Source organism: Acyrthosiphon pisum, chromosome A1 (assembly GCF_005508785.2).
Source record: "Acyrthosiphon pisum isolate AL4f chromosome A1, pea_aphid_22Mar2018_4r6ur, whole genome shotgun sequence".
Taxonomy (NCBI): Eukaryota; Metazoa; Arthropoda; class Insecta; order Hemiptera; family Aphididae; genus Acyrthosiphon; species Acyrthosiphon pisum.
Window position 1 is genome coordinate 80,276,720 of NC_042494.1, and position 27,222 is coordinate 80,303,941.

At 33.1% G+C, this 27,222-nt stretch overlaps 1 protein-coding gene across 4 annotated transcripts; it reads left to right on the forward strand.

Annotated features, from left to right (window-relative positions):
• Positions 1 to 1,753: 1,753 nt before the first annotated feature.
• On the forward strand, positions 1,754 to 26,960 carry LOC100163176 (insulin-like growth factor 2 mRNA-binding protein 1). Of its 4 annotated transcripts, none has more exons than XM_003247949.4 (11): positions 1,754 to 2,323; positions 3,741 to 3,890; positions 21,349 to 21,516; positions 21,878 to 22,123; positions 22,252 to 22,389; positions 22,494 to 22,610; positions 22,681 to 22,816; positions 22,902 to 23,078; positions 23,166 to 23,387; positions 23,820 to 24,068; positions 24,148 to 26,960. In XM_003247949.4, exons 2-11 carry the CDS (start codon positions 3,766 to 3,768, stop codon positions 24,247 to 24,249), a joined length of 1,680 nt encoding a protein of 559 aa, XP_003247997.1. In that variant the 5' UTR covers positions 1,754 to 2,323; positions 3,741 to 3,765; the 3' UTR covers positions 24,250 to 26,960. The 4 variants fall into 4 exon arrangements, with proteins under 4 accessions (XP_003247997.1, XP_003247998.1, XP_008188195.1 ...); XM_003247950.4 differs by having other exon boundaries at positions 1,754 to 2,208; positions 22,699 to 22,816; XM_008189973.3 differs by having other exon boundaries at positions 1,755 to 2,208.
• Positions 26,961 to 27,222: the final 262 nt, after the last annotated feature.

Below are 27,222 nucleotides of genomic sequence, written 5' to 3' on the forward strand. Positions count from 1 at the left end.
AAAATATAAAAACGCTAAGTTTGACGGGATGTCTGATTTTTGATATGGCTGTTGATGTAATTCGGGCGCAAGGTCTTTTGCCTCGTTCTGCTGCAGCCTGCAGGTAGTTTGAAAATCCTGACCTGCAAAATATACAAAATATTTTAAACTCTCCGTGCACAAACACCACCACCACCACTATCCCCACCAGATCACTATATATTATATGTATAATGTATATCAAACGTTGTCGTTACCCGTTTGCCCTTGTCCTGTACACCAGTATACAATATTATAGGTAGGTTATTTCGTATTTTCGTATTCTTATAGTATGTATATACATATATAATATGTATCGATTATATATTGCGTCCGTGGAGAATATCGCATTCTGTAAACCCATACAATAATATAATACATTATACATTAAATCGTCCTGCTTTGTGCGCCTTCTGACCTGATTAATGGAGTTTTTATTTATTTATTATTATTTTGTTTAGGAGGAGGGAGAGCTCAGGTAAATCCAGCTTTGAGACTATTCTTAAGTAATAATATAGTGTAATATTTACCGTTAAAAAAATCGTATCATTCGCTGTTTCTAAATATAACCCGTCCCTGCGGCCCGGCGCGACGCCCTGCAACTTCTATCGCTGACGCACTCTTCGGATTTTACAATATTATGTTCGTATAGGACGTGACTGGCGGCGGCGATTCGCTTATATTTATCGACAAACATACACAATTATGGTCTATTGGCCTATACGGCTATATATTTAGTAACCATTTATTATTTATATGCGTAAATTCACGTCCGTTCATTTTATCGCCTTGAATAGTACTCTCCGAGAGAAATGTTCAGAGGGAAAGCGTTGTCGCCGACGTTTTGCGAGAAACCAGTGTCGTAAAAAAATAAATAACAAATGCGCGCGTGGAAGGTCAAAGAAATGTCACGGTGGAGGAACACCGTTTTATAGACGATTGTATAACTCTAGTACTTAACTGCAATGTTTTGCTCTGCAAATACATACATACTGCACGCGAAACCCGTTGCCTCGCCGTGGCGTTCACCGACACACGATATCGTATTATAATAAATTAATACCGTACTATATTATTACATTTATTGCGTTGTTCTTATATCCGACGATCGAACGAAAACAATTACTTATCTCACCTGATTTTCAAATTTTTAAGAACCCCCTCTCCCCTAAAAATAAATCAACGACAGTAATTATTCGGAAACATTGTATACCTACACAGTACACACCATGAAGCTATTAAATATACAAATATTATATAATATGTACACACGTCGTACACGCATATTATTATTATTATTATTATTATTATGTATACACTATAATACACAAGTGCATATTATTATAATAATATTATTACGAGAATAATATACCATAATTATAGGTATACTACATATTATTGCATCTGTGCTGATCAAACCCCCCCGCCGCCTTTGTAATCGGGCCACGGTTTATGCGACGTGCCCGAAATGGTCCGATGTTATCCCGTTCAAAGTATACGCCGATAATGAATGGCGTGAGTTTCATAGTAAAAAATAAATGAAATAGAAAAAAAATTACATTGGAAGGAAGAGAGGAAGGAAAAAAACACGTTTATGGTCGGGACATCATACGACGTCGACGGTGGTGGCGGCGGCGCGGCGGCTGACTACACACCGCCGTAGTTGGCCACACTGCGTTTTATATATATATATTATGTAGTAGTTCGGACGAGTTTTAAGTATTTTTTTTCTCTCCCTCTCTGTCTACCGCGGCCCGTCCGTCCGTAACGTTGTTTTTGCGCCGTGCGCTCCGACCAAAATCCATCACATCATAAAATTAAAAGTACATTTATTTATTATATTTTAATATAATTAATATAAATTATTTAATGAAACAAAATTTTTGACATTTATTGTGTACCGTCAGCTGTTGTAGTGGTTTTCGTTCACTACCCGATAATATAGTAACGTAACTTAAAAATAACAACAATAATAGTAGTGTAGTAATAATTTAATTGTATAATAATATAATATCTGAACTACGTATTAAATATTATTTTTTCTATTAGTAAATTTCGAAAATAAGTGTTTTTTCGTCGTTAATTTAAGTGACGTTGTGTGCGTTTTGTGATAGTTAGTGTTTCGAGCAGTAAAACTCCGTCGCCGTCGTAGTTGGAATAAAAACAACGTATATTTTCACCAAATAAAAAGTAAAAACAAAGCTGATTAATTATTTTTATTTTGCTCTACCGTATAGTTGACGTCGTCTTCGACTGTGTGTATGTAAAGTTACTAACTTGGTGTATAAATATTGCACGGCCAACAGTACGTAGTTTTTTAATCTTTATTATTAATATTTTGTTTGCTTGCTGGCGTCGACGGCGTAAACGCTTTTGATCGATTCCGAAAACGTTTACTCCGCCGCCGCTGCGGTACATACTTGATATATTCTTATATTACTGCGACCGTCCGGTACTAGATTACTATAGAATTATTTCTTCCTTCATCGCACTCGAACGTTTTTTTTTTAAACATATATTTTGGGATTATAGGAGGAAAATGACAAAACAAAAATAAATATTATAGGTCGTCGTCCGTTTTTCTCCCGTTCGATATAATAATATTTGGTAATATTGTATCATACCCTCGGTGGCGGTTTTCTATCGCGTTACGCACGCGACAAGTCACATTTGCCACACGTGGCTTACGACGTTCACCGCCGCCGAGACATTCCGATCGTCTCCACCCCCTCACGAACGGCGCGCTTCGCTCGCAGGTGAAGTTGGGGGAAGAAAAAAAACGTACCCCTGACTCGTCGTCGTACCTGCCGCGCGATACTATATCATTATTATTATTATGGCTCTCGTGTAAGGTAAAAATATTATTCACTTTTACGCGCTCGTTTCAAACGTCTCGTGCATATTGGATGACACTATGGCGTAAATATAATAATACTATGCGATTTTGTACACCTCTTGTACACTATAATATGCGCGATGCACACACACACACTCTAACCGGCTATAACAGAGGAGAGCCGTCGCCGCACATTCCTCGTGTGTGCGTGCGTGTAGAGGACGCGTCGCGTCGGAGGAGAAGGGCAAACGCGCGACGACGACGACGACGACCGGCTGCGTGTGCGGCGTTCCGAGTTTATCGTACGCGTGTAATGTGTCGGCGGCAGGGCGAGGCGCGCGGGCGGTCGGGCGTTTATATTAGTCGTCGCCGCCGTGTTCGAACGGGGATCGATATAAGTACGTGGAGTACGCTCGCGGTAAAATCCTCCTACGACGATACGTCTACATAGCCAACAAGTATCGTCAGCGGGCCCGGAAGAGTCGTGTAAAAATCGACTATCGATCTCTTCCAGAACGATGCGATACATACGTAGGATATCATAGGTTGTCTTATACGGTTATACTATAGACGGTTGCAGCGGTACACCTCTATTATACCGGCCCAAACTCGTGTCTATGGTAATACATCTCTTGCTACGTCTTCGGTCGCTGAGATCTCGAACGAATTCACATGATGTGATGAGGCGGTGACGACGATTGCCGCTGCGACACGTGGACTAATGCACTGTAATATTATAATATATCGTGGTATACATACTAGTACAGCAGGTTGTGTGTGATAAGTGATAATAATATACTGTAGTAACGTTTAGTAGAACATGTAATAAAATATTATGATAATTTACTGTTGGCTGCGTTGTGTGTAACATTGTATATGTATTTAGTTCGAACCCGGTGCACTGCGTAGTTATGACCCCGAACGACATGGACCAGAGTCAACAGCAGGCAAACCAGGGTAACACTCAAGATTACAACGGTTACGCGTTCGGCCAACCGAGCTCTCAATTCCAACCGAGACAGCCGGCCGTCCAAAGGTAAACTATTATATTATAAGCATCTGAACCTTTGCTACTGTAGTTTTGATTATATCTTTTTCGCATATTATGCAACTTCGCGTGAGCTTTGCGCGGCAAATCGCTGTATATTATACAGGTAATAAGGTGCTATGGAACCAGTCGCGCGTCCTCAAATGTCGAGTAGTATACGGTTTTATTTTTTAAATAATTTCGTCGCCGCCGCAGCGGGAATCGCTCCGCGGTTATCACGCGTGACGTTATCGTGGCAAAACCAATGGCGGCCTGCCGGTGGCGGCAACAACAGTAGTCGACGAGGGGGACTGCCGCTGCGTGTGCGTGGCTCGTGATGGACAAATGAATGAGGCTTTTACTCGCAGCTAGGGTTCTCCTCGCCCCGCGTAACATGGCGGCGGCACGTCGGTTTTTTTCCTCCTCGGAAATAATTGTATGTGAAATTGGGGTGCAGACAAAACACGGGGAGTAAGATCCAGCGACTAGCGAGCTCGGACAATTCAATGCGCCGTGACTTTACTTCGTTTCTCCTGCAACCAACGCCGGCCTGACAGGTGTGGAGTACTTAAAAATTCCGAGCGTCCACCAAGTCCTTTCTGGATCGCTATACATACCACAAACTGCTCGAGATGAAAAAATTGCGTGTCAGCAAATTTCCGCCGCGCGGATAACTGAATTGCAGGATTCTCGGCAACCTGTTTCTCCGAGCGTACCGCGCTGACCGTACTCGCACGCGGTATACGCGTTTCGGCGGTGGTCAATGACCGGAAGTCGTTTTCGAAACGCGACCGTAATTGACGCGCTCGAAACGGGTATAATATATAATGTATAACACGCGGGTAATATATGAAACGCGGTGGAATGCTGCAGCTGTACTTTCTTAGTTTTTTTTATGCATACATTATATATTATTCGTTTGCGTGTGTACGCGATATGATGCACACTACTATAATAGTGTGGGCAGTAAAAAATATAAAATTATATAGTCTTCTGCCCGACCGTTCTCATTTAATGGCCCTTATTTACGTTTATTTCAAAGTTGTGCGTGAAAACTAAATGTACATTATATTAATATAGGTACCTAACTTAACCCCGCGTTCGATACTGTGCGTGCGCTGGACGCATCGTGTCGTTGCCGCACCAAGCCCTCGTGTATCCCTGTCGTTTGTAGTACTTGTTTCCGGAGTGGTGGTGACCTGTTTGTTTTTTGGTGATTTTTCAAGGAATGCGGTATACCTACCATAGCTCCGTAGGTAGTCCGCCCGTGCTGTTACGCGATTGTGCGGGGTGTATTTATTTTTATTCTTGGTAGGTTCTTAGAAATCGTTTTTTTTTTTTTTAATTTTCATCTTCGATTTTTTTGGCCGTTTATTTCTAAACAATATCATCCGTATATTGTTGTTGTTCGCGTTCGTCCTTGTACCGCATGTCGAACAATACACGTTTTTAGAAACGATTCCAGAATTGTTTGTTATATTTTTTTCGGCTGTATTTTGGTTTTTAACGCTTTTTTTCTCTATATTTTGTTCAAGCCTCATATATAATAAATACATTTTACCATTTTACAATTATTATTGATTTTCATATAGGTGGTTTATTTATTTATCGTGTATAGAAATATAGAAAATGCAAAATGTCATTTGTTTTAGAGTTACGCCAAAAACCAAAATCGATTTTGTCAAAAACCAATTTTGCGTAAAAATTCACGGTTTTCTTAATTTTTTTTTGTTTTTCTCTGTGATTTGTAAAATTACTGGGATTTTTAAATTTTGACCTCCTCAATGCACCAACTAAATTTACTTTCCCATCAAACAAGATACTGAAGTTGAAAATCGAAGCATTATTTTGACTACTTATCGTGTACACAAACAAAAAAAACACACATTATACTTTAGACTCTAAAATATAACTACTAAAGTTTAGAGAACTCTTAAAATATCATATCATATTATATAGATATTTGTCTGTAGCGCTATTTATATACAAAATACAATAGATTCATATTTAACGATTATTATTTCTCAAAACTATATAATCGGTAATTAATATTTACCATACTAATCATTTCTTATTTTTCGTAATTTTGTTTTAATGCTTAACTTAATGTATTTATTTTAATATGATAATAATTTCATGATCTGAAAATGCAATTAATAATTTGCACAGTTGCTTATAATAGTGATCACAGTCCAATACAATTTGATCCAAAATAGTAATGACTAATGAGTATATTATATAAAGTAAATTGTTGTTGTCGTCGAGTAAAAGATGTTTTAATTTAGGTGATTTATTATTGTTTAATTCGATCCATAAATTCAAGAAGATAATGTACTACTCGATGTACTATAATATGGTTGAGTGTTGACTATTGTTAACTTATAGGTGGGTACACTAAAATTATAGTGAACTTAGTAATTTTCTTCAACCAACTGTATTTCAATCATTCATAACACTATTAATCATTTTAGTATAATATAGAAGTTAAATTATTTCAACTTTGTTTATTTTATTTTATTTTTTTTTTTACAAATGTTCCTACTAAATACCCATGCTATATAATATTACTTACTGTTTCGAATAAAAATTTTGTCTGTATAACTTGATTCATTAATGATAAACGAATATATCGGTGGAAATACAATACACTGCCTTTGAACAATTGATAATATATGTATTTCATATACAGGAACCATGATAGTGTCCAGTGGCGTGATGAACATATTATATAAGCCGAGGTGCACAACATACATTTCAGTACCTACCCACTCTTTATCCCCTTAATATAATATAATATAATATATCTAATTATTATGTGACTGTAAATAATTTAAATATTTGTACTTATTTTTGGTTAAAATTAGTTATTGGTAAAATATAATGTATCCAAATACCTCACCACCAAAAAAAAAATTCCACCATGACGCCTATATAGGTATCATAAAACCCCGTTCATTACGCCACTGATGGTGTCTCGTAAAAACGAAACGAAACCTGCATTCTAAACATCATTATTATGGATTTTTTAATTGCATTACGAACGCTGGTCGTTATATTATAATTATTTATTATATTTGTGAGTTGTGTTGATATCAAACCTCATGCCATATTATAGCCACTTACCGCGTCTAACTTGGTTTTTATGCAAACGCATATAGTAACTACCATGTAGGTACCCCTCGACGCATAATTTCCGATTGATAATCGTAGTGGTTTTAGATAATAGTCGACAGAAGAATCCTGCCAGTATGTAACTCTCCATCCTGCTCTTAGCCTCGACAACCTGCTCAAGTCCGAGCTTATTTTCTAGTTCGTTTATCGCACACATTTGGATTTAGCAATACCAAGCACAGTGCCCAGGTGCGTGATAAAAATATGATTTTACGATACCCCGAGTAATAACAAGAAAATACATTATCATCGGGGTGGCTGGTTTAATATAACGACCTAGTTGGCGTCATGTACACACACAGTGATGTTTAGGGGGGAGGTGCGTCAAGCTGTATATATAGGTATATATATATAATATAATATATTTTATATGTATCATATATACATAACGTTAATCGATAGCATTGTAATGGTGGTGGCACACCCCTTCATCAACTTTTAACCACCTCTCCGCGCGAACCAGGAGGAATCTAGATAACTATATATATATATATATATATTATGGTGAATCGTGCATATATCGTGCATATTAATGCTGTATATAAAAATATTCACGAATCGTACGTATATAGGTACACCCCGCTTTCGCGCAGTAAAACAGTAAAAAAGGGTAAAAGATGAAATAACAAAAAAAATCGCGAGGACGAGCGCGTGGGGAAAAAATAGGAATTTAAAAAAAAACACCGACTGCAGTAGCAGAAGAGTCGATAGGAGGTCGGATTCGCATATTACATTTCATTATCGCGCATCATATACCTATATAATATAATTATATACGTAGTGCGGGTGGCCCCCGCGTGTTTTGCGTTTTTTATCATCTCTCCGTCTATAATTTCAACTCGCGTGTGCATGCGAACCGCGCACAATGGGGCACGCGCGTTCTATCCATAATAACCCGTACAGCGCGGGGGTGTGGATCCTGCGTACGGGATGGACCGGCGGCTGGACAATCACGTGCCCGCGCCGCCTACTATATATGCGTACATATAGCTCGTGTGCGTCGACAGCGCGTGTGCGTGAATGCGGGGGCGTACGGTGAAAGGGGTAAGCGAATAATATGACGCGGGGAGGAGGTAATTTTTCGCGTGGGACGACGTCGCCGCTGCCGTGGCCCGGTGTTTTCGATATGGTGGTCGCCGTCGCGAGGGGATAGATCGTATATTATATAATATTATTAATTTCGTATGTACGTTACACGCGGGCACGCAAGCAATAGCTGCTACAAAATAGTCATCGCGCGCGCGTTTACCGTATTTGTGATTTATGATTAATTATTATAATATTATTATATACTAACAACCGCCTCCGCACCAAATTGTATAATAATAATATATTTGTTGAGGCTTAATATTTTTTCTAGTTTTTATTATATTGTTGAGTATAACATATTTCGATGCGTGTAATAATACGCCAAACTTATTCTGTCTAGTGTCTATATATATACTACCTATATTATCTGTGATACACGTTCGTCACTTATATTTACCTATACCACATTTTAACCAGCTTTGTTGTTTTTTTTTTTATGTAGATCACTTTTTATTGTCGTTGTCGTCGTTTGTTTTGTTGGCCTATATTATAAATGTACTACGTTTTACATATTTTGACATTGCGTTATTTTTCAGTCCCGACGTCTTAAGTTACAAAAGCAATAGCGAATAGTAGGTACATATTATTATAATATTATCTAAATATATGACCTATTTATTTTAAACATCTTTGAGGTGGGTTCCATAAACATCCAATAGAGTTTAACACGTTTCAGATATTTGACAGTCCCATTAACGTCAAACTTGCAATTGGGCCAGCAAATTTAATCGATTTATGTACGATAACCAAAGTGTTATAAACAGTTTAATACATTTCAAGATTAAACCGTGTGTTAAAGATATGTTGCACTACTCATAGATTTGATTTTTTTGTTAAACTTTTACTTGAATATTGTTTGTAATATTAATGTTATTTTTTATTCTCTTGGATTCACTGTACAATTTGTCAAATAAAATGTATTAACATCATATATATTTTAGATTCTGAGTGGAACGATGAATGTATTGATTTTACAATGATGTTGGTTTTTATTTTTTATTTTTTTTTGTGTCTGTGTACACGATAAGTAGTCGAAATAATGCTTCGATTTTCAACTTCAGTATCTTGTTCGATTGGAAAGTGAATATCGTTGGTGCATTGGGGAGGTCAAAATTAAAAATTCCCAGTAATTTTCAAAAGCGCCAAGAAAAACCAAAGAAAAATTAAGGAAAAACTGGAATTTTTACGCAAAATTGAATTTGGTTTTTGGTGTAACTTTAAAAAAAATGACCGTGGATACATGAAATTTTGATATATTGTCAGCTCCTGATATATTGTTACAATATCAGTTGAAAAATATTAAAAATACATAGGCACAATTTTTTTTTATAAGCATTTGTAGTTAAAATGTTGACAAAATTTATCAAATTTAAAATTGAATAATTATTTTGTAGTTAAAAATTTATAAAATGTTCAACTTTTATATCTAAGGATTGAAAATTTAAAACAAGATTCCACGTAAATATTTAATTCTGTTGCCAAAAATTCTAAGAAATACATAAGCACAGTTTATTTTTATAGTCATTTTAAGTTCAAATTTGGACGAAATTACTACCACGGTTTGTTGTTGATGTATAACGCGTTACCTGATGGATATTGTAATATGATTAATTTGGAATTTATTATTAATACCTATTATAGGTCAATTTTTTTTTAATACTATAGATAAGTATACCTACCTATAATAGGTATGTCTAATACCTAGACTGACAAACCGTCTCCGCTCAGAATCGTTTTTCTTATACAGTGATATTATATCATTGAATTCAAATTTAATACTATCCATTATACAGTGACCCGCTTGTAACCTACTGTACAGCAGAGTGACATCCACTTACCCACCTTTTTTTCTTTTATATTATTATGGTTTTACAATACTATGTTGTCTTATCGATGAATAATCCCTTTATTAGTTTTATTTTTATGATTATAATAAAACGGCATTTCTTTTTTAAAAACCCAAAAACGTAGACATTTGAACATAAGAAAGTATATATATATACCTACCTATGCTAATTAAAAAACAAATATGCTTGTTATATAGGTACTGCGTAGCTGCGTGCTTTGTGTGTCAGTTTTTTAATTTATGATAACCATATATTATGTATGTATATTGTATATTGTATACTGCGATGTTTTGTCGCAATCTAGTTTTCTAAGTTGTATACGTATGACTTACGTACAACGATCACGTCGCAACAGAATTTGTTCTTAAATTTTTTTCAATCTTGAAGCGTTTCATTATTTTTTAGAGGAATGTATTGGTTTTACAATGATGTTTATTTCTTTTTTATTCTGTAAACACTTTTTCTCCCCCTAAACTTGCTCAAAAGTATCAAGCATCTTTTCTAAAAGGCAATGATCTTGAGCTGGTACTTTAGAGAGGTCATTTTTCGATTTTCGAAACGGTACTCAAAATAGCGATTAAAGGAGAAAAACGTACGGTTTCACGATTTTATAATATTAAATAATTACGGACCACGTTTTCTACCAGAAATATTGCTTCAAATGAAAAATGACAAGAGACCTTTTTTATTTGTATTTTGGATTTTGTTCCTTACGGTTTAAAGGTAGGAATATGTTAGCAATTTTTTAGCTATTTATAGAGATTTTAATTTGGGAGTTATTTTTGTTGTAATTCGGTTAAAAATAGTAGTAAAAACTTTAAATTTGTGTTGTTTACTTATATTAACCTTACCTAAACATGGTAAAATTTTCAAATATTTGAGCGACTTTAGAGCTTTTTATTTTAATTTATTTTTCAATTTTATGATATTTTCTAATTATAAATTACCTATTTATATAATCGTTCTTAAGCTGTTCTTATAACGCTTTGATTGTCACCATAGAGACGAATAAAACTAAATAAAAAAAATTCCCTTGTCCGCTCAGAATTGTTTTTTATCGAATGCTATCATTGCATTCAAATTGAATACAGTAAAATTACACTATCCTGTCCGAAGACCGAAGGGACGATGGACAATCATCCACCACTGAAAGTACAGCAGTATAGAGTTACCCACTTGTAACCTACTGTACAGCAGAGTGCATCCACTTACCCACTTTTTTAATTATATTATTATTATTGTTTGTTCCACGCACAACAATAGAATATTTTATGTATAGCCGTACTAGTTAGATATTCCGGTATATAAATTAAGTTATAGGTACTTCCAATAGTATTATTCAGAGTTTTACGCATGGTTTTAATGATTGTGAGTTGTGACTATACTATGTTCGTGGGAGTTCGGAATGCAGGAGACATTTTTCATGCACCGCGTTTCGCAAACATCAACGTGGTGTGGGTGGTGGGTCTTGTCGAATTTACTGCTAGTTGTAAAAACAGTTCTTTTTTTCGTCAACAGTCTTGTCTGGTTACGGTTTTAATTGCAGAAATTCTCTTCTCAGCTTGCATTATTACAATACATTTTCATATTGTCTCGTCTGCTATAAAGTTGAAATCCTCTAAAATATGATATAAGTATGATGTACAAGTATATGGCAGATATCGTCGTTCATTATTTCTTCGATTATGACGCATTACTATTTAAAATTGTAATTATATCTTGGAGAAAACTTATGAATTATAATCCTATCATGTCGTAGTCTGTTCAGAAACAATATTATAGTTACCTACAGCTCCAACTTTTGGCTCGTCCAACAGAACTCCCATGTTGACAAGTATACTTACAACGTACAATTGATAACTAACAAAGCATCAGTTTATTATTATAATATTATTTAGTGATATCTCGTCGATTTTCGAGAAATGTTTTTTGTATACTATTTAAAAAAAAAATGAAATAATAGAAAATTTCATAATGTTTGGATAAATTATTTATAGTGTACTGTTATTCAATTAAAAATTAAAAATAATGCACTCACAAAACATGGTACACCCGATATCTCAATGCTACTAGACAATAGTTAAATAATTCAATAATAATGTGATAAATTATGAATAGATAGTTTAATAAATTAAGTTCGGATTACCCATTACATTTGCATGTAACCAAAATGTCACAATGTTCATTACATTTTTACTAATGTTATTTGAATTATTTCCTGATTTTTTTCTGGAAGTTTCCGTTTATAATAATTAATAAATAATAAATCATAATTCATCGTAAATATGGTATTTCTCATTCATTTTTTATATTTATTAAAAAATAAATAATAAAAAAATAGTGTTGTGACCTAAGTCTAATTAATAATTAAGTAGGTATACTGAATGTACAGAATAAGACTGTATAATGTTGATTAAATATTTATTTTTGTGAACATTTTTGATTAAAATAGTTCAAATCGTTCTAGGTACATTTAAATTTTGAATTTGAATTAATTGTATTTAGTATTCTTGTTATAAAAATATAATATAATAATATACTTTATACTTTAATTCTACTACTTATATAAATGTTGAGTAAATAATAAATAACTTTTTCAACATACTTTTTTTTAACCACCATTGTAATCAAACTATTTTCTCATTAATGTCAATTGTTATAACTTCTAATTTAATCATAGGTAATATAATATATAAGACGTAAATATATATTTTGTCCTGCGTGGATTAGAACTGCTGAAGGTAGTTTTGTATATAAAGGATTTTTAAAATAATTGAAATATTGTGTAGATTTATAAAATCCAAATAGTCTGTCTGTGTTAAGTTACGCACACACGCACACACATATATGTATGCATACACACTTTAAGATAGTGTACCTAAATAACATAAAATATTAGAATCATTATATCAATGACTTTGACCTAAGATTGCTGTAAAACTATACTATTATTAGCTGGGATGCAACTTATTCAAACATGACGTGATATTATGCAGCGTATGAAAAGCGGTGCACAGGTAGGTAGATAACATAATGTAGATTGTTCGAAAGAAAACAAATCAAACAAATCCTTTTTAAATAGTTCTAAAACCATTTTGAAACAATTTATTTCCTATTAAACAATATTGCCATATTAGTACCCAAATGTCTAGACTTGTGACTCATATCTCGAGTTGTTTTACAATCGTTTTAAGTATACCATTGTGTATGTAGATTGAACTATTATCGCTGAACGTGTCAATTAAGTACATTGTATAGAGTTAATATGTAAAAAACTGCCTGCAATAAAACGGCCTTAATTGAAAATTTCCATTTTTATTTATTTATTATTGATTGCTAGTTTTATGGATTTGGTTATGTAATTTAAACAAGTAAAAAAATTAAAAATCTTTGTGTTGATATTATGTTAAATAATAGACTTTCGTAAAAAACGATGTATGATGTCTGATGTATACAATATACATGCATTATATTTGTTCGTAGTAATATATTTAACAACTATCAAGTTACCGTTTTTATGAAAAACTATTTACCTACATAATACCATTTTTTTATATCGTTAACCTTCACGGCGATGTTTTAAAAATGCTACCCTCATCTTTAGCTTGTTTAATTTTGCTCGTTTCAATTAGTTATTTGGTTTGATAAGATGTATATTATTATAAGAATTCTTCACATCCGCGGTCGCTGTATTATTAATACATATTATAATATGTATTTATATACGAAATTAACACAAAACTTTATTTTGAATCATGCGGATTTCGAATTTTCTGACGTTATCCAGTACAATGTTTTTTTTATATGTATATCCTGTGCGTGTGTGAGCAGGCAATATTTATTCCGAATGCTAGGCAATGACCCTTGGCGGTATGTGTACAAAACTACAAAACAAATTCTTTCCAGCGCCTATTAGATTTCAAGGTCGACTTACAATATCCCCCATATTTTGACCCGCCCATTTATGTCTTATTAGTTAGCCTTGTTTCTAAATATAATAATACCATAGCCCAACTTTATACTTGGCATTTCATTTAACAAAAATATCAAAATCCAAATAAACCCGTCCCTACAATTGTAATTTTTGTAATTAACGGTCATACTATATTATGTTTTGAAAACATTCGGTCTTTATATTTTAGGTACTACTTTATAGGGTCTTGAGGCCTTTCCGTACTATTATAATAAATATATATTAAATATACCTACCTATAAGGATATTTTATAATAGGTCGGTACTTACGATATTTGCACTTAAATTTCCCTATTATTGTGTTATCGTATAATAATTATATACCTATTGTTATTTATATTTTCTATTCATAAAAAAATATATGAATATAGGTATACCATTTATATCATGCAAAAAGTGGTTGTGTTTTTATAATTATATATTTTTTATTTAAATGTATGCAACTTTATAGTTTTTATGTCACTTTCTGCAAGATGACAATATTTATAAAGTGATACTATGATTAAACGAAATCCATCTCATCTGAAAATGTATTATTGGTATATATAATATAACGTTATGGTACTCGTGACTACCTACATTATGCATCTTGGTAATAAATTTATAAATATTAATTTTTGTCGTAGTTAAAAAAAAAAAATATTATTGGCCTTAAATCATTATGGGCGTAACTTCTGTAAGTTTTTAATGACTGCGTTTTGGTTAGAAACGCACGGATACTTGAATTACATAACAATATGCATATGGCATGCGCGTTTATTATTGAATAGAGCTTTCGAGGGTTTTTATAAATAAGCTATATACACAGTTAAAGAGCTATTGAAATTCGATATTACGATGGGCTTATGAACTCACCGGCGCGTATATAAGTACGCTTCCTCCCGTACATTGTATACAGCTATAAAGGCAATGACAAACATTTCAAATCATAATTCTTATTCCAAAATGTTTTCGGGTTCGCCGCATTATCTTTGACTTTAGTATACTATATCATAAAATTAAGTTAACGAAATTCGTATTCATATTTAAAAAAAAAGAATAATATTTGTTTGTAAGCAGTAAAAACAAAAAGAAAGATTTTAGCGTAATATATTCAGTTATTTTTTAAATTATTAACAATTATGTATATAAATCGAGCATACATTTACAATCATAATTTATTTATAGTCTATGTGGTGGTTTTCGTTATAAATATAGTTTAAGTGGATGCAGGGGACTTGATTTGTATTTATTACACAGCAAAAATCGCATAAATATTATTTGGAATTTTTTTTTTCATACTCAGCTCAGATAAAATTTGAATCATTTAAGTTTTATTCCTAACGCGTTCAAACATAAAACACAATAAATATATCACATACGACAGACCGTCCGCCGTTTATATTATATTTCGTAAAAACGCGTTTGCACATTCGTGGTATCTATATTTTGACAGTTTCCTGCAAAATAAGTTTCATAACGGACAAATGAATAATGTATCAGAATAAAATAATGTACCTTGCTACCTAGGCAAAACATATTAAACGTACTCACAAATGTATAGGTACCATTTAGGTGCTATGGTAGGTACGCGTATTCTCAGGTGTGTCGTGCGTGGAATGGGATGAATGGGTTGTGAATTATTATTCAATATTGTTAATTTAATATTACACTCTGACACTACACGTTACTTATTAGATATTATGTATAGTTATACGAATATAATAAAGTTATAATGTTATATTTACCCCAGGTGATAGGTCCTAACTAATTTCACGTGGTTTGCCAATATACGACGCCGACTTGTTTCATATTATTGTTTATTGCGGGCGTCAAATCTTCCACGATTGGATAACGTACATGTGGTGATGGAGCAACGGGTGCTAATCATAGAAAGGCGCCAATTTAAAATTATATGAAAACAGATTTTATATCATATACTTATCATTGAAAATAAACATTTCCATAACATGATATACATTATATTATTATGTATTTATATAATGTCAATATTGAATATAATACTTATTATAATTTATAACTAGAAAATGTCTAAACAATTGACCAATTGAAAGTGAATGGTTTTGTTAATTTATAAAGTAACTACAGTCAACTCGCGATATAACGAATATCGATATAACGAAAATCTTGATATAACGAATAAAACTACCGGTCCCTTGAAAATATCGCGGTATAATATAATTTCGATGTAACGAACTTTCGATATAACGAATTTTTTTCTCGGTCCCTTGAAATTCGTTATATCGCGAGTTGACTGTATTACCCTTGGTGCCTTAGGTTTTAGATCCGGCTCTGCGTGTATCAGAGTAAATTTTTCCGGTGGAGCAAAAATGTATATAAATTATTAAACTTGTATAATACAGTAAACGAGTGGTTAAAAAATGTTGTATAGTATGTATTTACCAACTTTTAAATCGTAGAGAGACTATATCACTGTAAAAGTTAAAATTTGTTGATCGGGTAAAACACTAAAACGAAGGTATTACATTATTAGGTACCTTTTTAAGAACGTGACTAAAATAATGACTGATTATTATATAATTATTTATTAGTAGTTATCAAATTTGTCCCAAAATGAGAGAGTACGAGTTCCCTGAGTATAGCCTGCTTCCTAGTACGTCCCTCAATTTTCAATTTCAATTAAAAATTTGATTTCGTCGACACGGCAGCGCCCTGTCTTACTGCCACTTCTTGATCTACGTGTATAAGATACCTGCGTAAACTGGTCCAATTGTCAGACGTTACCGGTTATCATCGGAGAATCGGAAACAATTTTGTAAGAATATACAGCTCGTAGTGACAGCTTCTGTGTTAGTAAGGGGAGTGGGTAACATTCGTCCGGACTTTATTATTGTTGTTGACGAAATAATATGAACGTGTGTCGAAAGCGGCGTGCCGATTTGTGTTTTGAGAATAATTATAAAAATAAAAAACTGCTGGTCTCGGCGTCCTGCAGTGAAATTCGTTTATATCGTATAGGTACTTATAAAATATAAAACCTCGTATCAAACCGTCATGAGTAGGCGTGTGCAGTACAGCGGTGTGCATTATATCACGCCTCTAGATAACCGCGAAAATATTGTATAATAATTAATAAATAATGATACAATAATTACGTTATGAGAATCATATATACCAATAAACATATTAAAATATAGCGTATACCTATATATTTAGAATTTTTCGATCAAGATAATAGATTTTGTGATACCGGGATTTTGATTATTTTTTAGTATTTTAAGATATAAACTCGACTCGAGTGGTATCGGGGGGACATTTTGTTCACGGGCATTAATATATGATGATATTGTAATTTATAATACCATTGGGTGGATGGATAGTGCCGGATTCCTTAGTTAAAGGGATGATGGCAAGTGCTGAACGGAGACGTGAAGTATAATCCCTCTTTGACCACCCCCTTAAAATGCGAATATCGGAAAATCCTTTCTCATAAGTAGCAAATCTAGATCATTAGATGAATCATTATTCCAATTTTCAAGTTCGTACGTTTAGTCATTTTTGAAATGTAGTGATGAATGAGAGAGTGAGTGGTATTTAGCTTATAATTGCATAAAAATATACAATATAGCAGGGGTAGCCACAACGAGGCTCACGAGCCGCATATGGCTCTTGAGTCAGTTTCGTGTGGCTCTAAATTATTTCTGTAAATAAATATATAAAAATAACGTTAAATAATTGTATTGTTAAATAAAAAGTTCTTTCATTTGTTATAAAATGAAAATGGTGTCTTCATTTTATAAACCATTTTATAAATTAATTTCATAAACATCTCTTATCATTGTGACTCGCTTCGAATTAACTTCATAAATTTGCAGCACCTAAAATTGAGATTAGTGGCCACCCCTACAATATATATTTATAGTAAATCGTCTAAGCAAATTTGTAAATTCTTTGTATTTACCGACAGATTATTAATCTATTATTCATCACCATTTCGGTTATAGGTATCTTCGAATTTTTTCAAACGATGCCTTAAAAGTTAAAACGTCTAAACAACGATAATATTTTTGTCGCCTTTTTTTCGTATTTAAATAATATTATATCTGCTTAATTACGACCGGTGCGGCAATTATTTATGACAACTTCACATACAATTATGAGTTAAAAATAATACACTATAAAGATGGCAGCCGGAAGTAATAATTAAAAAGTAATAGCAAAAGTAGGTATATATAAAAATACGGACTTTAAAAACATTCACGATGATATATTGATACATATATATTATGTTTTAATACGTATACCATGTACGTGCGTTCGCCATGAATACCTACGCCATACATTTAAAAATAATTGAGCGCGTATTATAATTTTAATTTTTTCTCTTATTGAGTATTGACAAGGTATATGTGCTCTTTCGCTAAATGAAACGGTAAAAATTATTGTCACTTCGCGTTTCACTTTTCTGTTACAATAATTCATTGTTAATTTTTATCTTTAGATATCATTGAGGTATTTTTCAATTAAAAATTAAATGTTATTAGTATATTATTATAATTAGGCACCTATATAATTACATATTGGTTGGTGTGTATTGGGATTTGGGATGCAATTATTTAAATGTTTTGGTATGGGGCCAATAGTTGTTTTAATTTGATTATCTGTATAATATTATGTAATTTATATTATATACCTTAGCCCTTAGATGCTATAGTAAGTCGATCCATTTAGTGCAGATTTATATGTCACTAGAATTATATTTATTTCGAGCTGATAACTTTATTTTTACGTGGGGGCTAACATTAATTACATTATTAAAAATCTATAACTGTTTTCATTAAATGCAAAATGGTTAGGTTGATCTAACAGGTTCAATGTATCTAAATACACCTAACCTAGTGTCCGTGTTCGGTCGTTTAAACTATAGATAGGTTGGCGAATGAGTCGCGTACTTACGTGGAATTCTTTCGAGAAACTTAAATATATTATGTTTCAATGTAAGGTCAATGTAATCATCGGACATCGTATAGAATGATTGTATTATTTCTTGTTGATTGAATTAAACGCACTCACGTTTCCTCAATGATCGAGGGAATTCATATATAAAAAAACTTAACCACGCGACACTCATATTGTTGACATTGTTATATTCGTTGGTCGTTTAAGAAACAATTTCGATGGCTTTGATCAGATTTTCTATTTGATCTTAAATAATATTATGTATGCAACGTTTAAGAGAGGCGGATGGGGGAAGCCGGTGCTTGAACATTTTTGCTTCCGTTCCAGTTTTGCTCTATACTATCGGTCTCGTATTTGTTTTTGCATGCGTGGTGTGTAAAACACTTTAAACACTACACCCACACATTATATCCGACTGTAATAATTTCTACCGGGGTTGTTATAGATAGTCTGACTTTATTGTAATAATGTACCTACCTATACACTCTCATCAGACTTGGGCCGCGAAGGCATCTGAAGTCCGTAATATACTAATATGTAATATATATAACCTATCTACTTTTATTAAGGATAATGACCAGGATGAAGAGTCTTCGTATGACATCAGCGCCGCGACAAATTGTAATTTTTTATTTACTCGTTGCGTCATCAAGGATTCTCTTTCTCTATCCACCGGTCTGTCTCGTCAAGTATTAGAGCAGTGAACCGTCTGCGTCATCGTCGAAAGGTGTTCAATTAATTATGAAACACAGTTGTTTAAAAATAATGTCGTTCCACCCACGCCCCGCTCGAGTGTGTGTGTGTGTATGTGTCCGTTGTCGTTACATTATTTATGTCGCGTACCGGAGAAAGAATATCGCCCAACAAGTTTTTTTTTAGATTTGTTGGTAGTTTATACCGTCTCGCTGAAATAGTGAATTCGTTGATATCGTCAAATTCTCCCTATGACTGCATTATTACGTGCGAATATGAAACCCGGGGATCGTCTTTCGCGGTGACCGTTCGAATCTCTCTCGATTTGGTCAGGCCAAAATTGTACAATATTTCTCTCGCTCGTCACACACTAATGTGTGTAAACCGACATTACTACGGTAGGAAGGACGGTGGTTGTCATCGGGGGTAGGGTATTCGACATCCGATACCGCCATACCGGGGCTGCCGCAAACTGAGTATACCGCTAACATGGTACACTCCACCGCCGCCGTACAAACAAAATCGTACTCTGTCCTGGCAGCAGCAGCTGTCTACTACTACAACCACATTATAATATTATTTCGTTCGTCGATCGATTCGGTCCGCCACTCGGAGGGGGCTATTAAATACACTTTGACAGTTGGTTTTCGTTTCGTTAATCTTGTTAATATACTTATTTGACCGTATTTCCTATACCTCATGAATTCACGTTAATGTCATTACAATGAAAGACGTACGAAACGGCTTACATCATTTTAATAAAATTTACAATTTAGTCAATTTATTGATAACGGAGCGTTCCGGAATCGGCATTTGGCGGTCACACTGTCGGGCGCGGCGGATCCGGGTCCGACGCGGCGCTGACTATGTGAAAATAAAAAAAAAACAAAAAACACCGGCAACGTGTACACTATAACTAGCCGCAAACGCCGGGTGCCTGCGACGACGACGACGTGGCAACACTGTCGGACGGCGTTCGCGGCGCCGCCACCTACACTCCCTCCGCCCTGTAAATCGTATTTCGTCTCTTCCCTCGGACCGCCGGGCGCCGACGTTTGCGAAATCGAAAACCCAATGACGATAACGCTAACGCAGTAAGCCAGTAACGCACACCTACACAAAAAAACACGATCGAATGCATGCACACGCTGTCGTTGTACGATATTTTTGTACATAATAAATAATAACAATATCAATAATATTATCATACACTCGTCAACGATAACCGTGTGTAGTGTGTATAATAATAATATTATATAATAGTGTACTAGTAGTAGTTGTAGTACTACTACAGTGAACTGTAGTATAGTACAGTTGTACGTAGTACTATATTGTAAGAATAACGATTAACGAACGATGTTACGATAATAATAACAATGGTAATTAATAAACAATAATAAAAGCGTAACACGGATGCACAGCGACCCAGAGTCATGCGGGACGGCGGTAGTAGATAAAGAAACCGTTGTGGTGTAGGGACGGACAGATGAATTACTGATTAGGGAGGTGTACTGTGTATTACAGTACTGCGGCAAGTCGTCGTGGTAGCGGCGGCGGCGGAGGAGGACGTCGTTTCGCAACAATGTTGACCATTATTTTCGGTACACGTTCGATGTTCTTCGCATCACCGCTATCCGTCAACCTCCCGCACCCTCGACGCGATGGCACAACACCTCGTGATATTTGCCTCAGCGGACACACGTGGTCCACCACCTTCCGATTTTCTCCCGCCGGCACTCAATAATCTTCAGTCTCGTTTTCGTTCTCATTACAGCGCCAACAAGATCGTGATCAGCAACGTGCCCAGCGGCGTTCGATTCGAACAGTTAGATCAGATACTGTTGCAGTTTGGCCAGGTCAAAGACATCGAGAAGCTCAGCCAACGCGATGGACCGACACAGGTCATACAGATTACGTTCGAATCCACCGAACAAGCACATAAGTGAGCATACAAATGACCACCCATCCCGTCCCACCATGCACAAACTAGACACTCTGGAGTTTAGGACCATCTAAGATTAGTTTCTCCAATGTTACGCTTCATGACTGTGTAAAATCATTAGCTACCGACTTAATTTTTGAATTTTTTATTCGATGCTATGATATTTTTGATATCCGTATTGATGATATATTGTTCCATACAATGTCATAATCGCTATGAGGTAGTTGTGAAATTGTATAGAATAGCACAATTAAACACCGGGTAGTCTAATTTCTAATGTAAAATTCATATCTGGTACAATGCATAGTAAACATACATTTGCCTTTGCCATTTACTAATTAAATGTATCTTATTTTTATAGTGCATTAGCCAATTTGCCAGGCTTAGAGCTTGAGGGTTGCCAGATAAAAGTTGAACCAGCTATGGAAAGGAGGAATCGTAGTGCTATAAGACAAAGGACCTATGGAGCTCCTGGCGCTACTCCTACTATTGGCAACAGACAAACAGAATTCCCGTTACGTATACTAGTGCACAGCGATATGGTTGGTGCAATTATTGGCCGAGGTGGTTCTACAATCAGACAAATAACACAACAGACCAGAGCCCGGTAAAATAATATATTTTATTAATTATAGTACCTATTATTTTATCAATTAAAAAATTAAAGTTTTGCTTAAGTTAATCTGTTGTTTTCAATTAAGTAATTGCAATACTAAATAATAAATTATGTTATAGGGTTGATGTTCATAGAAAAGATAATGTTGGGTCCTTGGAAAAAGCTATAACAATCTATGGTAATCCAGAAAATTGTACTAACGCATGTCGTAAAATTTTGGAGGTCATGCAACAAGAAGCTACTAACACGAATAAAAGGTAATCATTTTAAAATTAAATTAAACTAATTCTTTGTATTAAGTTTGAGAAATAATGTGGTGTTACATAAAATTACTATTGATTTCTTAATTATATATTTTTAGCGATGTGATACTGAAGATCTTAGCTCATAATAATCTGATCGGTAGAATAATCGGAAAGGAGGGTAATACGATCAAGAGAATTATGTCTGAGACTGAGACGAAAATTACTGTATCTAGGTAAGTAAAAATACAAACATGAACATGTTTGTAAAAATTAGATAGTAATCAATAATTAAAATAATTATAGCATAAATGACATCAACAGCTTCAACTACGAAAGGATAATTACTGTCAAAGGCTCAATAGAGAATATGTCTAAAGCAGAGGCTCAAATTAGCGCAAAGCTCAGACAGAGTTTTGAAAATGATCTACAATCGATGGCTGTAAGTATTTACTCTACAATTATTATTTAAATGGTACTTAATATAGTTGAATTTACTGACCTTATATTTGTGTACTTTTGTTTAGCCTCAAACTGTTATGTTCCCTGGACTTCATCCAATGGCAATGATGTCAGCAACAGGTATAACTTATCCAGGCCGCGGTGGTCCAACTAGTTATCAACAATTTGCACCAGCACCATATCCTCCCATGTACCCTTCTACCATTCCGCCAATTAACCCAGCTCTAGCTGCAGATGTACAGGTGCACATACAAATTTATATAAATACATTACATTTTATAACAATGATTTATCTTCGTTTAACGCTTGTAAATATTATTTAATTTTAGGAAACAGCATTTTTGTTCATACCAAATAGTGCCGTTGGTGCTATAATTGGTACTAAGGGTTCTAATATCCGTAGTATGATAAGATTTAGTGGTGCATCAGTCAAAGTTGCATCCACAGAAAATGAAAAACAAGGAGTAGTAGGTAATGCAGGTGACGCGAACAGTGCACAACAAGCTAGCCGAAAAGTGACAATTGTTGGTACAGCTGATTCCCAGTGGAAGGTATAATACAAATAGATTTTATCATAATTACTATATCTTGGAAGTTGATGTTTTTTTATTCATTTTAAGACATTTTGAGGTCTTTTTTTTTAATTGTGGGTCATTTAACTAATTTTCACTAATGGAAAAAAAATTACGACTTTTTTTATTGTTTATTATTTATGTTGAGTTTTACAAATAAAATTAATTTTAATTACCTAAATTTTAAAACTATTCAATCAACATAATATTTGTATTTTTTAACATAAAAACTACATTTATACAATTTTTTATAAAACTTATTTTTATGGACATTTATCAACATTTTGAGGTTATATTTGCTTTTTTCATGACGTAAAAATTAAATTAATTTTGGGTCATCAATTTCCATTCCTTAGTCATAACCTAGTTATTACGTTTAAATTTAAATAATTAATTGTTGCTCTTATACAGGCTCAAGGTATGATATTTGACAAGTTACGGGATGAAGGTTTTGTCCCAAACAATGAAGAAGTGAGATTGACAGTAGAAATATTGGTGCCTAGTAGCCAAGTTGGTCGCATAATTGGTCGCGGTGGATCTAATGTTAGAGAATTGCAAAGAGTAACTGGATCCATAATTAAACTGCCAACACAAGGATCAACTGATGGCACTGAAGATACTACCACAGTACACATTATTGGTCACTTTTTGGCTACGCAAGTAAGTCACTTATAATTATCTTGAATGCTTTTTAATAAAAATGATAATAAAATTAATATGCTTATGTTTGAATTCTTAGTCGGCTCAAAGAAGAATCCGTTCGATGGTTGCATCTGGAGCAAATCCAGTGCCACGTCCACAACAACGCAACAGCAGACCCACAGAAACACCACAACAGTGAGTCGATGACAGTTACCATTAGTTCCTGGCAAATATATCTCCTCCACCGACGTTTAAGATTTCTACATTACAAATAATGATATGTGCATGATACATTATTGTTGTCGGTTTATTTGCTACAGGAACTAATGGCTGTCTTTCCTCACAACAAATTAAGAGCTACTGTTGACCTAATAGGTCAAAGGAGGGGATGTGACTGATTGCGTGACCAAGAGTACAAACGATTGTTGGGGTATAGATGGAGACGATTTTTGCCTCTATCTTCCTTTGACAATCGGCTCTTTTTATACATGATTTAAGTTAGGGATTTTTTTTTTTTAATTAAAAAAAAGAGGGAGACAAAATTTTGAAAAAAATACCTTTTTTTTCCTTAAATTTATTTTTGATAAATTGTTAAAAGTTATTTAATTTTTAATTTATTAATTTTTTTTTGTTAATTTTTTTTTATATTTAAAAAGTATATATTATATATATATTTATATATTTATAAAAATTTTATAAAAAAAAAAAAATAACTATGGTAGGATGTAGCTCTCCCTTCCCAGGAGGGTTGCATAGAAAATGGAGATACAAAATTTCAAACTAAGTTACAACACCTCTCAAAATTAAAAACTAAAGTTAAACATTTTTTTTTTTGATATTTCTAATCAACATCTTCTCCCATAAAAACAACTTAAATAAAACGCAATCTATTATTACTTTTTTTTTTTGCTCTTTTACTAGGTTAACACATTGACCTGGCTACAAATTTAGCGATAATCCATCCATCCCCCACTTACAAAAATTAAACAATGCCACAGTAGCATTTCTAAATGGACTAGTAGGAGGTCTAGTCCATAAAATAATTGTTATACTATATTTAATTATAAATAATAATATAAAAATATATATTGTTGACATTTAACAATTTTGTCTCCAGCATCTTGTTCTAGACTTACTTACTGAATAATCAACACATACTCAATTTATTATGGGCATTATATAATTATAAAATTATAATTCAAAATAACTGTCTGTGACTTAAAACATTGTGATTCACATCAATAGAATATTTTTTTGTAATTTATACACTACACAATAGTTTATATACAGTTTTATTGTTATATTTAAATTTAATAATATATATTTAGAACAAGAACGCTCTGACCAAGCAACCCCAAGCTTTACGAAGCGCTTAACCAAAGATTCATTATACATAGCTCGGTTACTGGGGAAATTATAAACAATTATTGACTTTACATTTTTTTCGGTTATAAAAATGTCGTGAAACACTAATTATTATTATTATTAACGAAACTTCATGGGCATTTGAATATGTAACAAAAAAAAATTAAATATACAGAATAATTGAAAGTTAATTAATTATTATTATTACTATTATAGGATAGGTATTAGTAGATTCGTGGGCACATTTCCTCCCGTATCTATTTTTTTCGTTTTAAATTTATAATTATACATTCATTTTGTACTTGAAATAGTAGTTAAATCTGTACAGACGGCCGTTTGTATCTTGAACCATTACCGATGTTGTTATATTTTATGATATCAACAAATTTATATTAGTTATAGTTGAAATTAAAACGGCTGATTGATATGATAACACATTTTATATTAATTGTACAAAAAAACGTAAATGGGGTTTTTATTTACTTCTGCTGGATATCCACCAATCCCTATTTACAATAATTATACATGTTTTACAACTTAAAGAAAAAAGAAAAAACCAAAAAAAAAATTGGATTATTCAATATTTATGTGTATTTTAGAACTATATTATAAACCATTTATTATTTAATTTTTTTTTTCAATTTGAAATTGTGAAAATTACGTCATTTATTTTACATTTAACCAAAAATCAATATTACAAGATAATAATGAAATAACTTTATTGTGCTCGTCTTTAGTTTTTATTCTTATTATTTATTCTTATTATTATATCTTTGAGTGCTTCATTTTTATAGTTAATCTCATTTTTGGGCTTTAATTTTTTTTCTTTGACAAAATAATCACTGTATTTATGACATGAACGCATATACAATTTTTTTTATTTATGTCTACTATTTATATTTTAAAGCTTGTAATTGTTGTTTTATTAGAATTATAAATTATATTAAAAAAAAAACAGTACAAGCTTATGACAAGAATACCCAATTGGTTAATAATAATTTACCCATTTACTTGTCGATTTTATTTTTAATTTAAAGAAGAAGTAGTACTTTTTACACAGAATAATATCATAATTGTTTCTTTTTAAAACAACAAAGTGTATAATTTAAATTACATGTTGGTTGTTGCATAAAGTTCTGAATAAACTTCATATCTAACACATTTTCAGGCGTTCAAGACATTAGATAAAAACAAAACTTAAATAAAAAATATAATATGTTTATGTAATGTATTTAGATCACCCATAAGCCGTAAATAAAATAACACAAAAATTAGCATTATAATATTTATAGAATTATTGTACGCTTTATATTTTTTTTCTTAAAAAAAAGTAAATTTTTTATTTCAAAACTTATCATAGAATAGTTTGGTGAAAGGGTTAGTAAAAAAAATTAAATAAACGAATAATAATAATTAAAATATAAATAATGATTTATAAACTATATTTCCATAACACCACTGGTAGGTAAGCCGACTGTAAAAAAATTTAAATAAAAATAACAAATATATATAATTAAAAGTAAAAAATAAATTAAGACCGAGAAAGAGCTAAGTAAAACGCAGGGAAAAAAACCACGACAGCCTCACCCGGACACAACAGGAGTATATATTATTTTGATATTTTTATTTTTGGGGGGGGATGTTAGGCGCTAAGATATGCAGTTTTTTTTTCTACAATCTGTCCATCAGCCGTTGAGTGCATTTTTTTCCAATGAATCCAATGTATCGTTTGTAATAGAATTATAATATCTGTGTATGCATGCAGTCAGGACTAAGATAATTATTTACGTACGTTGCATTTTGTATG

Excerpts from the sequence above, each read along its gene's own strand:
- LOC100163176 (XM_003247949.4), top strand. The coding sequence starts at position 3,766 with ATGACCCCGAACGACATGGACCAGAGTCAACAGCAGGCAAACCAGGGT. Across the intron at positions 22,390-22,493 it reads GCTACTAACACGAATAAAAG|CGATGTGATACTGAAGATCT; the intron begins GTAATCATTTTA and ends ATATATTTTTAG. Across the intron at positions 22,817-22,901 it reads ATGATCTACAATCGATGGCT|CCTCAAACTGTTATGTTCCC; the intron begins GTAAGTATTTAC and ends ACTTTTGTTTAG.